At 36.4% G+C, this 20,349-nt stretch overlaps 1 protein-coding gene across 3 annotated transcripts in view; it reads right to left on the reverse strand.

Annotated features, from left to right (window-relative positions):
• Window positions 1-250: 250 nt before the first annotated feature.
• Window positions 251-20,349, reverse strand: part of ctxnd1 (cortexin domain containing 1) — a 32,372-nt gene continuing 12,273 nt past the window's right edge. Inside the window, exons 1-2 of one of the 3 annotated variants that reach the window (XR_014029036.1) lie at window positions 2,587-2,616; window positions 251-1,549 (exon numbers count right to left, since the gene is read on the reverse strand). Coding sequence is in view for 2 of the 3 variants with exons in the window: in XM_081350546.1 (XP_081206672.1) it covers window positions 1,316-1,495 (180 nt within the window). In the remaining variant the exon portion in view is untranslated. Of the gene's footprint in view, window positions 1,550-2,586; window positions 2,617-2,878; window positions 2,982-20,349 lie in introns of those variants that run through there. The other 2 variants (XM_081350546.1, XM_081350545.1) reach the window with 2 other exon arrangements.

Below are 20,349 nucleotides of genomic sequence, written 5' to 3' on the forward strand. Positions count from 1 at the left end.
CGCACGTTAATGTCACATCCTTTGGATTGTCCCGGTAAAAACGTCACAAGTCCTTCGCACAAAAATCAGTTTACAGGCTTTCATAGACAACCTAGGAAGTCGAGGAAGGTCTCGTTTAAGTTTTGTTACAAGCTGTTCACACACTGGCAATACAAAAAAAAAGGTGATAAATAAGCTACATGAATATTCTTACATGTAGCCCCTTTTAAGATTTCCAGTGAGAAGATTTGCAGTGTATTGACCCATGGTTGGTGATGATTTACCAAAAATATTGGAATCAATATAATCTTTATTGTGGTTCAGAACAGACATGTAGCACAATTGCATTTTCTTATCAGACAGGACACATTGGCATTTTTTTCTTTTGTGCCCATGAATGAAAGATACATTTAATACTTCATTTTTATGACTTCAGCTGAGGCACTTGACATCATGCAGTGCAGACTATATTTCTCTGCAAATGCGTACGCTTCATCAAAGACAACAAAATCAAACCACATCAGGGAATCAGATTGTGATTGAAAGAGACAGATGCTCTTGTAAAAACATTAAGATGAATGAAACAGTTTGTGGTGTTTTTCATCTTAAGTATTTTGCCCCAAGGCATTCAGTCAAGGTTTTGTCGTCTTGCAAAAATATAATCACAATTTAGACCAAAAACAATGTAAATGTGAACGCTTCATCAATGAATTGCAAGGATGCAGCTCCATTGTACAAACTGTACTTGTAGGGGTGATTACAAAGTACTCAAGGGGGCGATAGAGCTAACTGCAAATGTGAATGTCTAAATAAATACTGTTTACTAACTTTGCTCCACCATAAGTAAATGAAGATTGACAGTAGAAGAAAGTTCATGTCTGCTATTGCACCCCTTGTGGCAATGCTAAGAATGCAGCTTTGTTTGCATACAAAATTTTGCTTGCGTAGCTAGAAGTGTGTTCAGGTGTGTATATCATGTAATATAAAAATATAAATTTGCTCCCATGTTTCTTATTATAAATTCAGGATGCATTGGTTGTGAGAACAGAGCATCAGGTTAGTGGGGTTTAGAAGTGTCTGATTGTGGTTTGTTTGGTCTGGGTCTCTGGCCTTGTGCGCTTTCGGTTTTGGAGTGGTTTCATTGGGTGTCATTTCAGGATTCATGCCTTCTTTGATAGAGTTAGTTGCAAAGAATTAAATTCAGTTTCCATAAAGATGTCTTCAGCTTAGGAAACTTTGTGATCCTTAAAACAGAAGATGACTAGCAGCTTAAATATCCCATAGTCATCTTGTACTGGTTGAAACATGGCGTTGGTGCACTGCAGACTCGGATCTGTTAATCGTCCAAGTGCTGCTCCTCCCAGGTGGACGTGGGAATGGCGCTGTAGGGGTCCATGATGACTTTGGCACAGCGGATGATCATTGCCACCAGCAGTAGACAGAGGAAGGCTATGCATGCCAGGGTCAGACCCTGGTCCACATCCACAAAAGCAGGGTCTGGTGTTGTCTCCTCCATCGCTTCAGTCTGTCCTCATCAGTCCAGGCCTCTGCTATCATCCTGATCACTTATCTGAGGGTGGGAAGATTGAGAGACAAGTAAATCTCTGCCTGCCAGAAAGTCCAATAAAATGAGCTGGTTTAACCAATCTGCATAAAGGATTTAGGTTAGGGTTAGGTTAGCTTAAAGTCCATCAACAGCATCTGTGACCTGTTGTCGAATTACCACAGATAATATTGTAGTAAAATCTGCATTTGAGCTATAAAGGGGCCATTCGCTCAGGATGTGCTAGTTTTTACATTCGGTCTGAGCTATTTATCAATTGTTTGACTTTTGAAAGACTTTTCAGTGACTCTATGTGGAGTGAGAGAGGAGTAATTTGTGCATATGATTGTAGCCAACAACCATATTTAGCTCTTATGTGTGCATGGTTTTGAACTACAAACTTGTGACTAATAGCCCTAACCCTTGCCAAACTGATTTTAAATTGCCACAATTATCAGCCGATGCTGGCCAGATACCAGGGGATAAGTTTGCCTTTTTGGCACATTATCAGTAATTTCCCAAATATTTCCAACAGTCTTGTTAATCGGATAGAGCAGGATTGAGCTTATTTGTGTACATTGTATTAAATGTTATTAAATTGTATTGTTTATATATATTAAATTACATTATATAAATTATACCTGGTTAGAAATAAAAAATTTGGGGTCAGATTTTTTTTACATTAATACTTATATTAAGCATAATGCATTAAATTTAAACACATTTACAGTGCACAACCATTGATAATAATCAACATCGATAATAATAAGAAATGTTTCTTGAGCAGCAAATCAGCATATTAGAATGATTTCTGAAGGATCATGTGACACTGAAGACTGAAGTAATGATGCTGAAAATTCAGCTAATAAATTACTTTATAAAATATTTATTAAAATAGAGAACAGTTATTTTAAATTGTAATAATATTTCAAATTACTGTTTACTGTATGTTTGATGTCTGTGTAATAAAGTCCACTGACGACGAGCTTGATGAACCCAAATTCAGTATTTAACAAACGTGTACAAAATAAACAGACTTGACTCGACTAAGACTCAACACTCACCAAACAGTGGTTACACGAACAAAGCTAGACAAAGACAATGGGAACATGAGGGCTAATTATACACATGGACTAATCACTAAACAAGGAACACCTGAACACAATGAACCAATGCCAGGAAACAGAACTGAAGAAGACTAAACCAACCAATGAGAACAACACAATACATGAACCAAGGGAAGCACATGACAGAACAATTAATCACATGACAAACAGGAACCATGACTAAACTTCAAAATAAAAGACATGCAAGCAAGAATGAACAAAACCCAATGTGGAGCAGAGGCGGGCCTACATAGTGGAGTCGTGGCAGGCCTGAGTCGTGGAGCAGTGGTCAGCCTTGTCTATGGACCTTGGACATAAAGCCCCCCTCAACAAAATCTCCTGGGCAAACTCTGGCATGGCGACTATGATGTGACGAGGCTTAGGCTTGGCGGCCAGGTTGGCTGAGGACCCTTGCGTGGTGCCCATGGCGAGGCTCTGGCGTGGCATCCATGGTGTGATGGGACTCTGATGTGGTGGGTACTGCGGGGCGCCTCATCCGCAGTTCCCACAGAAAATGATGAACCTCTGAACAGCAAAGCAGAGTGGAAGAATTCGGCTAAAGAAAAATGGATTTTCCCTCCAGGCATCCGGGAACAAATGGGTTCACTCAAACCCACTCACAAATATCTGAGCGCTACATCATTAAAGTCCACAAAATTCCTTGACAAAAGCCTCCAGGGGACGATCCACCATGTTAGTGGTCTAGCTTTCTGTAATAAAGTCCACTGAAAGCGAGCTTGACAAACCCTAAATGCAGTATTTATTTAACATACCCGTATACAAAATAAACAAAGACTTGACTAAGCATAACTTGACTTGATATGACATAACACTCACCAGTGATGGACAAAGCTAGACAAAGACAATGGGAACGTGAGGGCTAATTATACACATGAATATATGGATAGTGTATGTATATATATATATAGAGAGAGAGAGAGAGACCTTAAACACACCTTGTATAGACATTCCTCAAAAACATCTATTTTCTCAAATGTACATAAATACACATATATACCCACTCAAAAACTCATAAATTATCATAAACGTAGCAAATTAATAAATAAAATGTACAATCCTCATTTAAACATTTTCATAATCCACTGTGCACAAAACATCATTCAAAGCCCAAATTTCAATAAATCTGTCCATATTATTCATTAGTTTCAAATATGCGAACTCTGCCTTGATTCTAGTTGCTATAAGAGCCTTTAAAACCACCTCAGGAGCTAGTACTTCCCCCCTCTCCTTTCAGTTTCCTTTTCCACGTTATCTTTGCTCCTCCAACCACAAAATTAATTAACAAGATTTTTTCCGGTCTGATGAAACATATTTTGGCCCAAAAATTAATTATTAAAAACTACCCCCAAATCTGAAACAATCCTCTTAACCTTAAACTATTTGAAAACAAATGATCTATTGACTCTTCAGTGCCACAAAAAGGACATTCTTTCCCTACAGTGGGGTCAATGTGTGCCACATGTCTGTTTGTAGCTGCCACCCAGTGAACAACCCTCCATTGGAGATCCGCAGTGCGTTTCTCTATAGGAGGTTTATACAGGGACCTCCAACAGCCCCTACGGGATGAGTCTGGCCCGAACAAATCTGACCACTTTGTCTCTTTGCAATCTTTGAGACACTTTATTATATATTATTATTACAAATATTATATAGTGCCTTTTTTTAGACAGTCTCAAAACCTTCCAGCACTGGAGTCCTGAAATTTAGAAGAGAACCTTCCTCTGGCTCTTCATCCACCGCTGCTGAAAATTTCACTTGGGGAAAATGACTCCCTCTGGACTTTTCCCGTTTTCACCAGTCTTTAGGTCAGCAATTCTTGTACACCCCGCTCTTTCCATTACATTCTGAATGCTCCTGGGCTCCAGTGCCTGAGCTGGTAACAGTGGGTTAATAAAGAGAGGTTCATTCTCTGTCCAAAGTCCAATATTTGAGAGAACCCTCTTAACCATAAAAACTGAAGTCCATGCTCTCAAACCCACTTTGTAGAATGGGGAATTCATTTTCCTCAACACAGCACGCGCTGTATCAGACAAGAACGGTTCCGCATACAGTAATCTTTGTGCTGCTTGAAGTCAAATGTCTTTAGTGTCCATCAAACCTTGTCCTCCCTATTGAATAGGTAGGAAAAGTACAGCAGATTTTTTCCAATGCTGCCCATCCCAGAAAAAGTTAATTAACTTTCTTTGTAGCTCTTCAACCACACTTTCTGGGGCATCCAGAACATTCATTTTATGCCATAATGCAGATGCAGCCAGATTATTCATGACCAATACCCTGCCCCTATACGATAGCTGAGGCAGCACCCACGACGAGACAACCGGTCACACTTTTTCTCCACCATACCCTACCAGTTCTTCTGCATATATTGATCTGTTCCTAAAAACACTCACAACATCTTCAAACCCCCTGTTATGTTTCCCATTTAACTCCCCCTGGAAGCACAGGAGGGGCCCTGGCAATCTCCTAATAAATATCCTTCACTCTTTTCCCAATTTACTTTTGCCGACAAAGCCTTTTCATAAATGTTTAAAGCATTTGTTAAATTCATAACATCTGTATCACTTGTAATAAAAACAGTTATATCAGCATAGGCCGAAAGAGTGATCGGCCTGTTTTCACAACCTTTCACTAGAAACCCTTGCAATTTCTCCCTAAGTTTGCATAGTAAAGGTTCAATTGCTAAAGAGTACACAGCCTTGTCTTATACGAACTAACACTGGATAACTTAGCCCACCTCCAACCTTTAACAATGTAGAAACTCCAGTGTATAACAGTTTGATCCAAGAGATAAAATTCTCACCAAAACCAAAAGCTTTAAGTTCAATTCTGAAAGCAGAATTGCAACGCCTCCACTTAGATTAGAGCCACGACTTAGAAAGATCTTACCGTCCCACCACATTTTCTAATGTTAAAAACACTCACCTAATGCTATCTTCAGAAAACCACAACAACAACAAAAAACAGTAACCCTTGCAAACAGAAAGGGAGAAAACATATATCAGAAAAGATTTAAGCCAAAACTAGAAAAAATGAAGAAAAGAGAAAAAAAGATTGTCTCCTCTGTTTTATAGTTTGTAATCATGAAGTGTTCTGCATTTTTAGAGTTTAACATGAATCATTGATGTGATCATTAAAGTATTTTATCATAAAGGTATTATGAATGTGATGTTCAGCCATAACAGTGCCATATTAGTCATTCAAAAGAAGTGCATGCATAGTGATGAAAATGTTTTGCATGATAAGAGTGCGCACAAAAAACGCATTAGTCCGCTTTGTTAGAGTCACGTTTAGTTAGTTCAGTACAGATGGCTGATGTAACAGATCATTACTCACTAAACAACATTAATTCAGATACATCATTGAGTGAAGATGCCAAGTACAATTTTATAATGATTTTATTTCCTCTTATTTATGTCTAGATATGAAGACAGGAGTGTAATCGATTCCTTTTCTATTAGTAGCGGGTTGCATATCAATATCTGCCGCATCAGTCAATTTCATTGTCTGCACACAAAAAGGAAATAAGTACTGTTGCTAATGCATTTCTTAGAAGCATTGATTGTCTTTTTTCCATCCTTTGATTATGACTGGCTGTGAAATGGATCTGGTATATGTTGCATAAACTTCATCTGTTTAAGGACGCTTTGCTCACCAACAAGTGGTAGTTAAATATATTTACACAAACATATTTAAAACATTAAATCAGTGGGGATTTCTTTAAGACTGCAAGGGAAGCTCGGCTTCCCCTATAATGTCAAAAAAATTAATGATCAAATATGTACTATTGTGTTAACATTTTATTGACAAAAAATGCGTTAGAAAACGTTAATCTCAAAGACGAGTTTGTTCAGAATCAGCTACATACAGCAGGTCGGCTGACTCGATCTCCTTCTCATATATTCCCGTAGCGTCACAGACAGTGCATTTCCCTGTTGAAGCCTGTCTATGGTTGAAGCCCAGCGTCCATTGACTTCAATGGGGCTGCTATGAACCGTTTTTTTCAGCGCTTCGAAACTAGACGGTCATTGGATAAATGCTGCGGTTATGTCCCGCCCACGGACGCTCAGCGTCTCTGGGGGTGAATGAGGAGTGGGCTGGCCCGGACTCCGGGCTTCCGCGTGATGATTGGAGGGGCTGCATCTCCTTTTGATTGACAGCGATTTCATACAATAAAAAGTCGCTGCCGCTGAAGCTATTCGAGCTCAGTCCCATCGCGGATTTTTCAAGTGATAGTCAAAAGATAAACTGCTGCTACCTCTTTCTTGGTATTTGCTTGTCGAAATTGCTAGCCATTTTTCATAATACATTTCACACAATTATACATGTATACCTTTATTATATTATTACTTATCCTATTATATTTTTTGTAGTATTATTAGTAATAATTAAAACAATAATTATTAAAATAATAAAAAATAGCCTATATATTATTATTATTATTATTATACTTTATTATATTGTTATTTATACCTTTATTATATTATTACATTTATACAATTATACCTAACTCTGCTGGCCATTGAGAGGACACACTGGTCAAGTCACTGGAAAAGACACCTAGTTGGAACGATATAGGGTCACAGAGCATTTTCTTGAAAAGGAACATTGGGCAGAATATACGTATAAATAAATGGACAATTTTTATGATGTAGGCCGAAAATGAGCTTCCCCTCTTTGAAAGACCAGCAGCCGCCACTGCATTAAATATACAACAAATGCATTCAGATGGGTGTAGCTTTTTAAGGGAGCGCGGTAAATGTTGATTTTCATTTGAGAATGTCTTGTTTTCTCATGATCTCAAGATAATAATAATAATGCAAGGCCACTTTACTAAATTTCTTTCAGATATAGGTTAGGAAAGTTCTTTATGCGGAGACAACTCAAACTTCAAACTTAAAAATAAAAAGTTATTTTATTGTGAGGCAACACTGACACTGACTGATTTTTAAATTCAAGGTTTGTAATGTTGTGATTCATCTCAGAGCTGGTTGTGTTGGTTACATGGATCATAACTCTTTATTGAACATTTTTTCATCTCTGTGGAAATGAAAGAATGGGGAAATACTTCTGAAACCAGGAGTGCTGAAAATGTCACCGTTCCGCTCCATTAGTCCTGCAGTTCTGCTGGGTAAGTATGTTCTTTTGTAGACAACAATACTGAACATGTAAAGACATTGTCTGAGGTCATTTTAAGTGACATTATGTGAAGTTAATGGGGGAACACTGAAAGGATTTAAACGTCACTCTAAGCCCAAAAACTTTTACAGTCTCTCTTAATCTGATTGATCGCCTACTTTATCTGATCTTATGCACCTAAATGTTTGACCAAAAAAAGCATTATTTGTGGGTAATTTTGGCAATATTAAAAAAAAAAAAAAAAAATGTTTTTATCACACTAGTGTGCTTTAATATTTAACCAGGAAGTTTGTTTTGAAATACTTTTATCTTGTTCAAAATGGCACAAAGTCACTTAATTGAAAGAAAGTTGACAAAAAGATTGAATCCAATATTTTGTGATAGTAGGCTATAGCTTAACAAACGATTTACAAGCATTTTTTTTTTACCGGAAACACAAAAAGTGTTACATGGTTTTCAACAAAGCACAATGTTTAAAGGTCCCGTTCTATGCCCCTTTTCACAAGATGTAAAATAAGTCTCTGATGTCCCCAGAGTGTGTATGTGAAGTTTGAGCTCAAAATACCCAACAGATCATTTTTTACAGCATGTTTAAATTGACATTTTTTGGGGCTCAGAAAAACGAGCCGTTTCAGTGTGTCCCCTTTAAATGCAAATGAGGTGCTGCTGGACGACACAGGGGGCGGAGCTTCATGAGCTCGCGCTCAGTCTGTCAGGACAAATTCATCTCACGGAATGATGATAATATCAGAAACTCAGTAACGGTGTTCATTTCGAGTCGGACAATAATGCCTACAGAGTCAGAGTGCTGTATAGAGATGAAACAGGTATGGTTTATTAGTTTAATTACGGTTATTATAACGTATTTGTCATCTGCTTGTAGGCTATGTATCCATTACTTACTAATAGCCTACAAGTCTGCTGTCTGAATGATGATCAAACATATACTGATGAGTATAATAAAGTTTATTGTACATCACACAAAAGATGAAGCGTCAGTTTTACTTCAGAAAATCACCGTAAGAGCTGAGTAAACACAGTAGGCTAAGTTATAAGAAGTGCGCAAGTAGCCAGTAGAGTTGAGGGAGCATTCCTGTGGGCGGAGGTTAGTCAAGAAACGGTTCTGGTGATGTCACTAATGCAGGATGTAGAGGGGTGTAGTCCAATCGAGCCGTTTTTTGTAGTCAACTTCTGTTAAATAAAATATCTCGCTTGGCATTGAACTTTGAGCTTTATAATTTTACAGATATTATTTATGCTCTAACAGCAACATTACACACTAACTAAAGTTTGAAACATGGAATCGCATGCAACTGGACCTTTAAAATACTCTGTTTCCATCAGAATTACTTAATCCTGAATTGTCTGAGCATGCAGTCTGAATTAAAAAAACTGTTAGCCACAAAACATTAAAAAGACTACAGTAATTTTTCACTACATTACATTGTTTTCACTGGTCGCACACCAGGAACCATAACACATTATCTGTTTAGTCTGATTCGTGAACAAAAGACTCTTATGAACTAATTATTTTTCTTGAATCAGTCAGAAAGACTCATGAATCACCCTCAAATTGGTGAGCTATCGATTTATATGGATTTAAAGTTTGTGACACAAGCTGCTTTTTCATATTGTTGGTTGTATTCAATTTGTATTATTCTTTTTAATATTTGATGCATGCAGCGTTGCAGCTCAAACAATATATGTATTTTTTTAAGGATTTAAAGATATTACTGGAAAACAGGTAAAAAAGACAATACATTCAAATGAATAATGGAATTAATTCATAAAAATTATGAATATTTATATTCGTTATTATTATTTTTACAGTAGTTTTGTTCAGGATACTTAGAAATAAATATTGGACAACATTTTCTTTAAAAATATAAATGAAAAATGGATAATGGAATTGTTATAAGGAATAGTTTTTTAAATAGAAAAAATGGAAAAGTTTAATCCGAGTCAGAATAATGGTTAAATTCCTTTCAATTCCCATCCCTTGCCATGATGAATGATATTATTAGCTGATAGCTTCCATTTTTTCCATGCAACACAACCCAACACACAAAGGCTCATACTTTTTTAATGCAAGAACAGCATTTCTTTTTAAATATCAGTCTTGTTAAAATGTTAATTTAAAAAAATTTCCCAAGAGGTCTAAGATTTCTTCATATTTTAACTGTATAGAAAAGTTGTTTTTTATCAAAGGTTTGTGGATGTTCATATATTGTACTTTAATGAAATGAGGTTTAAACCAGTAATGTTCTGCAATGCAGTTCAGAACATATCTCATTTATCACAGTGAATTCAATATGTGATGCTTCGCCGAATCTTCACGAGGAGGCATGAGGATGGATATATCATTATGATGATAAAGCGCTATTTCAAACAAATTAATTGCCCCCATTTTAACTAAAACAATCTCAAATATAGCTGCAAGCAGCAATTAACGGGACCAAGCACAAAGACGATAAGACATGCCAACATGGCTTGGAATGTCACACCAACTGCAACAATAAGCAATTAAAGACATTTTTAAGTTGATTTTAGGCAAAATGGGTGAAAAAATCATATATACAGTCACTAATAATATGATTTAATGGTTTGTCCAATTACGAAGTTGATATGGACAAACGGTCTAGGAGGAGTTTGAATAAGTAGTTTTTAAAGGGCACCTATTATGCCCCTTTTTAGAAGATGTAATATTGGTCTTGGGTGTCCCCAGAATGCATTTGTGAAGTTTCAGCACAAAATACGCCACAGTTAATTTATTATAACCATTTGAAAATGTCATTTTTGGGGCCTGTTTTAAAAAGAGCTGTTTTGGCGTCTACCACTTTAAATGTAAATGAGCTGCATATCCCCGCCCTGCTGCTGGACCCAGATGATGAAGAGACTCCGGCACAGAATAAACACGAATGAGAATGGACTAAACGTCTCGGAATGGTTATTTGATACCTTTCTGTACTTACAAAGTTTTAATCGCGTCCCTTTTGCCATTATGGATGTGCAACACACACACACACACACACACACACACACACACACACACACACGAACTGTGATAACGTTCGCGCAATTTTTTTGAAACTACACACACACACACACTACTGTTAAGTACAAACGAATTTTTTTATTTTTTTCTTAAGGGGAGGGAGATAGACGTTTATATACTGTCTATGGAGATAGAGCAGACTTTAATTTATTAACATTTGTAAATGCTGCAAAAAATTGCCTACGTGACATAAAACTGTCTGACGTTGTTTGTTGAGACATCCTATGACGACGACGACAATAAATAGCTTTAGACGCATTTGTTGTTGAACTTGCTGACATCGATTTGCTCAAAAATCATAAAATACACTTACTTTTTCTGGAGGTGACGTTGGATCGCGAACTGTAGGCAACGATCCACACTCTAGGATTAACTTTGACCCTCGTTCACTAAACAGTCAGTCAGAAAATGAATCTCGTATTTAGGAAGTTTAAGTGGTGCCTTTTCTTCATAAATAAAATCCATCCGCTGCGTTTTCAGTGGCTCTGATGTCAGTGAAGACTAGTATGTCCATTCTTACATCCCACAGAAGAACACCTACACTTCATTACCGGCTGTCGTCGAAACAATGGAGGATGGTGTACACAGATCACCGAGGGCGGGGTCTATGCCAAAACCAGATGTCAATCAAATCACGTCGGTGGGGCTTAGCTCATTTCTACGTCACAATGAGGAAAATCTAGAACAGGGTGTTCTGAGACAGTGCTTATGATTTATTGAGATAGTAAAAAACTACTGGGTGGATTTTTATCATTCTAGGGTGGTTTTGCTCACACACTGCCAACACACATTTATGTTCAAACACCATGTAAAAGTGAATTTTGCATAATAGGTGCCCTTTAAAAGAAAATCAAAGTGACGGACAGGAAGTTCGGCCAAATACGGCAAACTTGGTATCTATGTTCTCGGCCTGACCCAAGAGATCGATTAAGACCAGTTTCATTGTAATAGGCTAATTTATTTCAAATTTATTATCATTTTTGGAAATTTCATTATAACTTTTGAGCAAAAGGTGGCGCTGTTTTTGAAATCTTGAGTACATTCAAGGCATGGTGCTGATGGCACATACTGAGTTTCGTAATGTTAAACCAATGCATTCGTTAAGTATAGCATTTTAAATCACAAAACTGTATTGAAGTCAATGGCAATTTCATAGAGTAACAATTACAGAAGAATAAAATAAAGCATATTTTGTAACCTTTTAAAGGTTGGAAGGGTTCAGTTTGAGCAGATGTTTTATACCATAATCACTGTCCTTGTCAGAGCTAATTTCCCAGTACATTCAGCATCTGGCTCATATTCACGATCTCAAACATATTCTCAAAACTAACATTTTCTGTTACAGAACTCAGTTCGTTAGCAGCTCTATACAATTTTTACAAAAAAATGAATGAGAAAACAGGCATTCTTTATTTTTTTTTATTTTTTTATAATGAATTGACTGAGAAATACTAAGAACGTCTAACTTTAAAAAATGAATGAGGAGGAGGGTAGTGAATAACATCCTGGAGCACCAATGCTACAATTTTCTATATCAAAATCATTTGTTAACTAACTTGTATTCATTACTTTAAAGGGTTAGTTCACCCAAAAATGAAAATTATGTCATTAATGACTCACCCTCATGTCGTTCCAAGCCCGTAAGACCTCCGTTCATCTTCGGAACACAGTTTAAGATATTTTAGATTTAGTCCGAGAGCTTTCTGTTCCTCCATTGAAAGTCAATGGACGGCATACTGTCCATGTCCAGAAAGGCAATACAGACATCATCAAAGTAGTCCATGTGACATCAGTGGCTCAATCTTAAGTTTATCAAGCGACGAGAATACTTTTTGTGCGCAAAAAGTAAACAAAAATAACGACTTTATTCCACTATTCATTTCCTTCTCTCTGGGCCTCGAGTGAGTTCACGTAGTGTTTTTGCGCAGCGAGTCTGTGTTGTACGTCACACGCATCACACATGACCAGCGTCGGCCAATAGTGAGCCTACGTGTGACGTACAACACAGACTCGCTGCGCAAAAACACTACGTGAACTCACTCGAGGCCCAGAGAGAAGGAAACGAATAGTGGAATAAAGTCGCTATTTTTGTTTACTTTTTGAGCACAAAAAGTATTCTCGTCACTTGATAAACTTAAGATTGAGCCACTGATGTCACATGGACTACTTTGATGATGTCTGTATTGCCTTTCTGGACATGGACAGTATGCCATCCATTGACTTTCAATGGAGGAACAGAAAGCTCTCGGACAAAATCTAAAATATCTTAAACTGTGTTCCGAAGATGAACGGAGGTCTTACGGGCTTGGAACGACATGAGGGTGAGTCATTAATGACATAATTTTCATTTTTGGGTGAACTAACCCTTTAATGAGCTCATTGTTTCTGCCTTAAATTATTACATTGTTTAAATTAATACATTTTTAGCTAACTGTGTGATTTGTATATGTACATTTCTGAAATACATAACTTAGACAGTTACCTCTGATAACAGATCACTCTAAATTGTAATGTGGACTCATGTATTTTCTGTCAAGCTGCTTTGAAACGATGTGTATTGTGAAAATCGCTATACAAAAAACTTGAATTGAAATGTGAATTGAACTAAAGACCGAGGGATGCGTTAAAGGCTTAACCATTGAATACCAAATAGGCTGGTATAGCCTAAGTAATTTTATATCAAATTATTATGTTGATAAAGTTATTTATACTTTAAATAAATGTAGTAGTGTGTCGTTTTAGAGAATTCAGTGAATTAATTGAGTCTCAGTTGATAGTTGTTTTTTTACTTGGAACTTAATGGACACAAATTAAAAGATTTAATAAATAATATTGAATTATTTATTAGGTAGCACTTTATTTTACAGTACGTGCACTTACTTACAGTGTTACAGCTACATGGGTTAAGGTTAGGTTTAGGGGTAGGTTCAGGGTTAATGCCTAGTTATTACCCAGTTATTGTAATAACTATAATAAGTACATAGTATGTACAGTACACTACATGGGGAACAGGACTGTAAAATTAAGTGCTATATTTATAATTTTAAATTAATAAAGCTACAATTTGTATTTTTCTTTCGCCGCTAGGGGTCGCTAACCTCTTACAATAACAAAGGCGTAGGTTGATGACGCATAAGCGGAATTATGGAACTTGTCGTCATGCCGATGGATCGAATAATGTTTATGGATAAGTGAAAACATTCATGTTTTTTAACATGACTGTGGTATGAAGCAGGGCGCGATTGCTAATGAGAGACAGATATCAGCGCCACATGCGAGTCCCGTGTATATAAAGGAATAAGGACATTTAATTCTATCGAACTACACGCAAGTGCTTTATTACTACTCGCACAGGTCAGTTTATTTGACAAATTAAACTTGTGTGGTAACGCAGCGCTGTTTCACTTGGTCTAACATTACACTATCACACTAAATTGCATTTGAGTGTGTTGAAAGTTATGTTATATGTGTTAGTTTGTCTGTACGAGACTAGCAGTAAGCTAGATCAACATTAGAATAACATACTGATCATATTCTAACATTTCATCATGTTGTTGAGCTATATAACATTGATTTGTTTTATGTACATTTGCTCGCCTGTCTAATAAATTTAGAAGAGCGGTGTCTCTGTCAAGTCAAAGTTAGTCACGGACGTGGAGCTCTCTGCATTTCGAAAAACGCCATGCTGATATTGATCCTCGTTTTAGTTCTCCTTTTGTCCCAAAATCTGCTTGCCATGGTCCATAATGTTTGAACGAAACAACAACAGCGTGAGCGTGCCGCTAGACGTAACGCAGTTGTCCACATCTGTCGCCATGGTTACTATGGCAGTACAAGCGGAAACCAGGGATAAAGCGTATACGTCATTGACAGGCGACAATGACCAGGGACGAGCCATTATTTAAAATTGGAATTTTTCTGAAATTAAAAATCTTTGGGAACTTTTGGGATATTGTAAGTACACAACTGCAGGAAATATATCACACTGTGCAAGTGATTTTTGGATATTTTCTTACAAAAATCTTACATATTGTACCTTTAAATGGATACTTCCAATTCTAAATTCTGATTGGATGATCCATGTTCAAAGCTCATATTTACACATGAATTCACACATCAGTTGTTATGTGAGTAGTAACATTGTTTGTTTGTAAGCTCTTTCTCATCTTGACATGTCTCACTCTGTATTTTTGTTACTCGATGTTTTGGCATCACTTTTGCGAGTAAATAATGTAAAGCAGGACCGAACAACCTGATATACTTTCAGTCGATATCCTGTCTCATTTATATGACCCTTGGCGCTATCGAAAAGAAATCTACTTTAATAATGAAGCAAATTTCCAATCTGAGAGGCCTTGTCTGGAAGAACCGTACCACATTCCACCTCTGTCAGCATGTTTGTGGATCACCCCTGCATTCATCAAGCCCACGGGCCCTTTCAGGTCTTCTGTGAGGTCTGGTCTTTAAGCGGACATGCTGTTTGAGAACAGTAATTAGTGTTCACTCAAGGACGCAGGCAACAGAAACCATGGCAACGACATTAGCAATTTAATGGAGAATTACAGCTGTCCCCTCCAACCAGGACACACGGAGAAGGAAACCTTTCATCTCTGAATTAACCTCGGTGTGGACATGGGCTGCGGCTTTAAAAAAGAATCCCTAAATCATTTAGAAACCGCTTTGTTTGGGGAATAAAGCACAAACACAGACAGTATGAAACTAAAAGTGTCTGCTCAGAGATTATCTCCGATAACCAGCTAACGACTTCTCCATTTATCTATTCGGTCCATTTCTGGAATGGCCACATTTGAAAGGAGAGGAAAAGCTGATAAATTGGCTTTAAAAATTGTGATAATTTTTAAAGCACATATCTCGTTTCAGCGAACGAAGATTAAACTCACCCTCAAGTTGTTCCAAACCTGTATGAGTTTCTTTCTTCTGCTCAACAAAAAATAAGATATTTTTATGAACGTTTAAGAATAAAAAAAATATTCAATGGAAGTCAATGAGTCCCATCAACTGTTTGGTTACCCACATTCTTCATAATATCTTCTTTTGTGTTCAGCTGAAGAAAGAAATTCATACAGGTTTGGAACAACTTGAGGGTGAGTTTAAAGGTCCCGTTGCATGCGATTCCATGTTTCAAACTTTAGTTAGTGTGTAATGTTGCTGTTAGAGCATAAATAATATCTGTAAAATTATAAAGCTCAAAGTTCAATGCCAAGCGAGATATTTTATTTAACAGAAGTTGACTACAAAAAACGGCTCGATTGGACTACACCCCTCTACATCCTGCATTAGTGACATCACCAGAACCGTTTCTTGACTAACCTCCGCCCACAGGAATGCTCCCTCAACTCTACTGGCTACTTGCGCACTTCTTATAACTTAGCCTAACGTACTGTGTTTACTCAGCTCTGACGGTGATTTTCTGAAGTAAAACTGACGCTTCATCTTTTGTGTGAAGTACAATAAACTTTATTAAACTCATCAGTACATGTTTGATCATCATTCAGACAGCAGACTTGTAGGCTATTAATAAATAATGGATACATAGCCTACAAGCAGATGACAAATACGTTATAATAACCGTAATTAAACTACTAAACCATACCTGTTTCATCTCTATACAGCAATCTGACTCTGTAGGCATTATTGTCCGACTCGAAATGAACGCCGTTACTGAGAGTTTCTGATATTATCATCATTCCGTGAGATGAATTTTTCCTGACAGACTGAGCACGAGCTCATGAAGCTCCGCCCCCTGTGTCGTCCAGCAGCACCTCATTTGCATTTAAAGGGGACCAACTGAAACGGCTCGTTTTTCTGAGCCCCAAAAAATGTCAATTTAAACATGCTGTAAAAAATGATCTGTTGGGTATTTTGAGCTCAAACTTCACATACACACTCTGGGGACATCAGAGACTTATTTTACATCTTGTGAAAAGGGGCATAGAACGGGACCTTTAAACTTCGATCGCTGAAACGAGATAAGTGCCTTAAAAATTCTCACAAGTTGTTAACTCCATCTCTGTCAATATGCAAGGTCGTTGGTGAATAAATCTTTCATTTTAAATGATTATTGTTCATCAGAAATTTGGTCTTTCTTTTTGTGATTGAAACGTGGCTTGATGATTTGGACCTTTAATGGAACTTTCTCCCTTTAATTATTTCGTTTTTTTAACTCTCCTAGAACTTGGGCGAGGTGGAGGTGTTGCAACAGTGTACAAAAATCATTTTGTCATTTTGTCAATGTTGTCAGCTGCCATCTGGGACTTATACCAGTTTTGAAATGCAATTATTGGTAACACTTTCTAATAGCGTTCAGTCATTTATAAGTGGTTAGTTAATGATGAAATAATCATTTACAAAACATTCATTGATGATTAGCAAGTGATATGCTAACATTTTATGTATTTTAAATTCCGTTACAAGTCATTTACAAGTGATTAGTAAATGATTAATGATGTGTAACATTTACAAGTGATGAATAGTTTACACTTTAGATTAGGGGATGCAGAAAGTGTTGTAAATGATTTATTCATGCTTTTACACATCATTGTGTTGAACACTGTTCCTTACCTGTTACAAATGATCTGTACGTGTATACAAGACATTTACAACACTTTCTTCACCCTCTAATTGCTACATACATACAAAAAAAAACATAATTTATTAAACATTTATGAAACGCATATTCATGTTTTGTAAATGATTAGTTAATCATTTGCTAATCAATTGTAAATGACTTATAATCTACAAAACATACATAAAATAATTAACATATAACTTATTAATCATTTATGAACACATAGTGATGTTTCATAATTAGTTAATCATTTACTAATCATTTGTAGACGACTTGTAATGGAATTTACAAAACATACATAAAATATTAGTATATCACTTGCTAATCATTTATGAATGTTAGTTCATCATTAACTAACTAATGCTGAAGCCAGAATTTTTGACTCGTACGAAAAGGAGAGAGAGAATTACCCCAGTTTTGGTTTCTTTACACTGGCTGCCTGTAAAATTCAGAATTGAGTTTATGGTTTTGTTGATGGGTTTTAAAGCATTGCCCCAACATTTATTGTTGACCTTGTGATACCTTATCAAAACACACGAAATATGAGATATTTTAGTCAGACGATTCTTCATGTTACTAAAACTAGATTAAAATCAAAGGGTGATAGGGCTTTCTCTGTGGCAGCTCCACGCTTATGGAACCCTCTTCCAATGCACATTAAATCTTCCCCATCTGTGGATGCTTTTAAGTCTAGTTTGAAGTCATATCTTTTTTAGTATGGCTTTTAGAACTGATTGAGTGAACATGTTATGTTTTTGTGACTGTATGTAATCGCTTTTGTTGTATTATCTATGCTGGTAAGCACTTTGGTCAATGGCAGTTGTTTTTAATATGCTATTGAAATAAAGTTTGTATTGTATTGTAAATGATGACAGAATGTTCATTTTTGGGTGAAATATTCGTTTTAAACATCATCACGGCAAATAGGTAAACTCATCTACTCACTAGTCCGCTTTCACTGCTTCAATATGTTTATAATCACACTCTTGCAAACTATTCAAACTCAAACTTTCCAACTTGTAGATTTCAAATAAAGACTGAAAAGTTTTCAAAGCTTAATGCTGGTGACGTTAAAGTCATGCAACCATGGTGAAGATCATTTATAGACTAACTTTAGCTTTTTATTTCTGGTGATTGTATTTATAGGCTTCAAAATTCATAAATGTAGAACTCCAAATGAAAGTAATCCAAAAGTCAATGGAAAAATCCTATTGGTTTTGTTAAAGGGAACCAGGTTGAAGCTATTTTCCAGGTTGACCTAAAAAATATATCATCACTTCAGCGCTCTATTAAAGTGTGCTTCACAAATGGAAAGCTGCATATCTCGCCTGCCATGTCATCAAGTGCCGCCGAAGGCCGTCTCAATTTGAAGGCCGTCTCAAAGCCTTAGCTTTGTGTCCTTCATTCACTTAATTATGAAGGATGCATCAAGCATATCCTTCACGTCCTTCAATTACCCACAATCCTTTGCACACATTCCAATTCACAGAAAAGAACTGAGCTTGTCGAAATGTAAGACAAAAAGGCTTAATTCCTGCATCAGGTTGTAGTTACAAAATAAATCATTAGGGGCAAACATTTGCAAGAACATTATCCGTTAAGTTTACAGACATTTCCTTTAACCCAAAAAAAAATAAAAAATACAATGCTTAATTCAAAAAGACAAGTAAAACAAAATCAGCTTGGAAAATCCCTTCATATTACCAGTACATTGTGAGCTTACACTTGTTGTTTTTACACTCATCCAAACTTCATGTTTCAGTAAGAAATAAAGACAATTGCATTCAGCAAACTATTTAATGGGGTAGTTAAAGTTAATAGTTAAAATAGCTTTATTTAAAGCTATTCATTTCAGTAGCACAAATGGCTTCTGATGAGTTATTCTTAAAAGTTTGAACAAATTAACAGCTTAACTGAGCAATGTTAGTGATGATTGCCATTTTGAATCACAACTTGATTAGCCCTATCAAACACTGCATATATTTTAGCATAATTATGAAACAACAATGCTAAAGATTTTAATTGACTTGCAACATTCAGGTGTGAGAGTTATTAGTTAATACAAAAACTAATGCATATCAATCCTTTAGAGAAATTTACCATGGCAGTCTAGTTTTTGGCCAAAATACCATATTACTCCAGTTCTAATTAAAAAAGTAAAACTGTGGTAACTGTGGTCTGAAACTTTAAAGAGATATTTACCCCCAAATCTTTTTTTTTTTTCATTTCATGTCGTTCCAAACCCATAAGACTTTCGTTCTTCAGAACACAAATGAAGATCTTTTTGATGAAAAATGAGAGCTTTCTGTCCCTCCATTGACAGCTACACAACTACCACTTTGACTCTTTCTAAAAGTTCATAAAATCATCATAAAACTAATCCAAATGAATTCTGAAGAGACACAATCGCTTTATATGATGAACAGATTGAATTTAGGCTTTATTCACATATAAGCATTCATCAACTCACACATCAGTTGAGGTAAATGGAAGCTCAAGCATGTTCACTTGACGCGCAAGAACCATTGAGGTTCATTCTTGTCTGTTAGGCAGCTCGTTTGAGCTTCAGCAAGAACCAATGAGGTTCATTCTCGTGTTACGCATTACGTTTGAGATTCAGCAAGAACCAGTGAGGTTCATTCTTGTGTGTTATGCAGCACGTTTGAGCTTCAGTAAGAGGTTTGTTCTCGCGCATCTAGCAGGTTCAGTTGAGTTCAATGTTTATTATGTGAATAAAAGCCTAAATTTAATCTTTTCATCATATAAAGTGATCAAGTCTTTTCAGAAAATTTGGAGTAAACCACTCAATTCATTTGGACAAGTTTTACGATCTCTTAATGAACTTTTTGAAGCATCAACATTTCAGTTGTGTAGCTGTCAATGGAGGGACAGAAAGCGATCATATTTCATCAAAAAGATC

Source organism: Scardinius erythrophthalmus (assembly GCF_964197995.2).
Source record: "Scardinius erythrophthalmus genome assembly, chromosome: 2".
Taxonomy (NCBI): Eukaryota; Metazoa; Chordata; class Actinopteri; order Cypriniformes; family Leuciscidae; genus Scardinius; species Scardinius erythrophthalmus.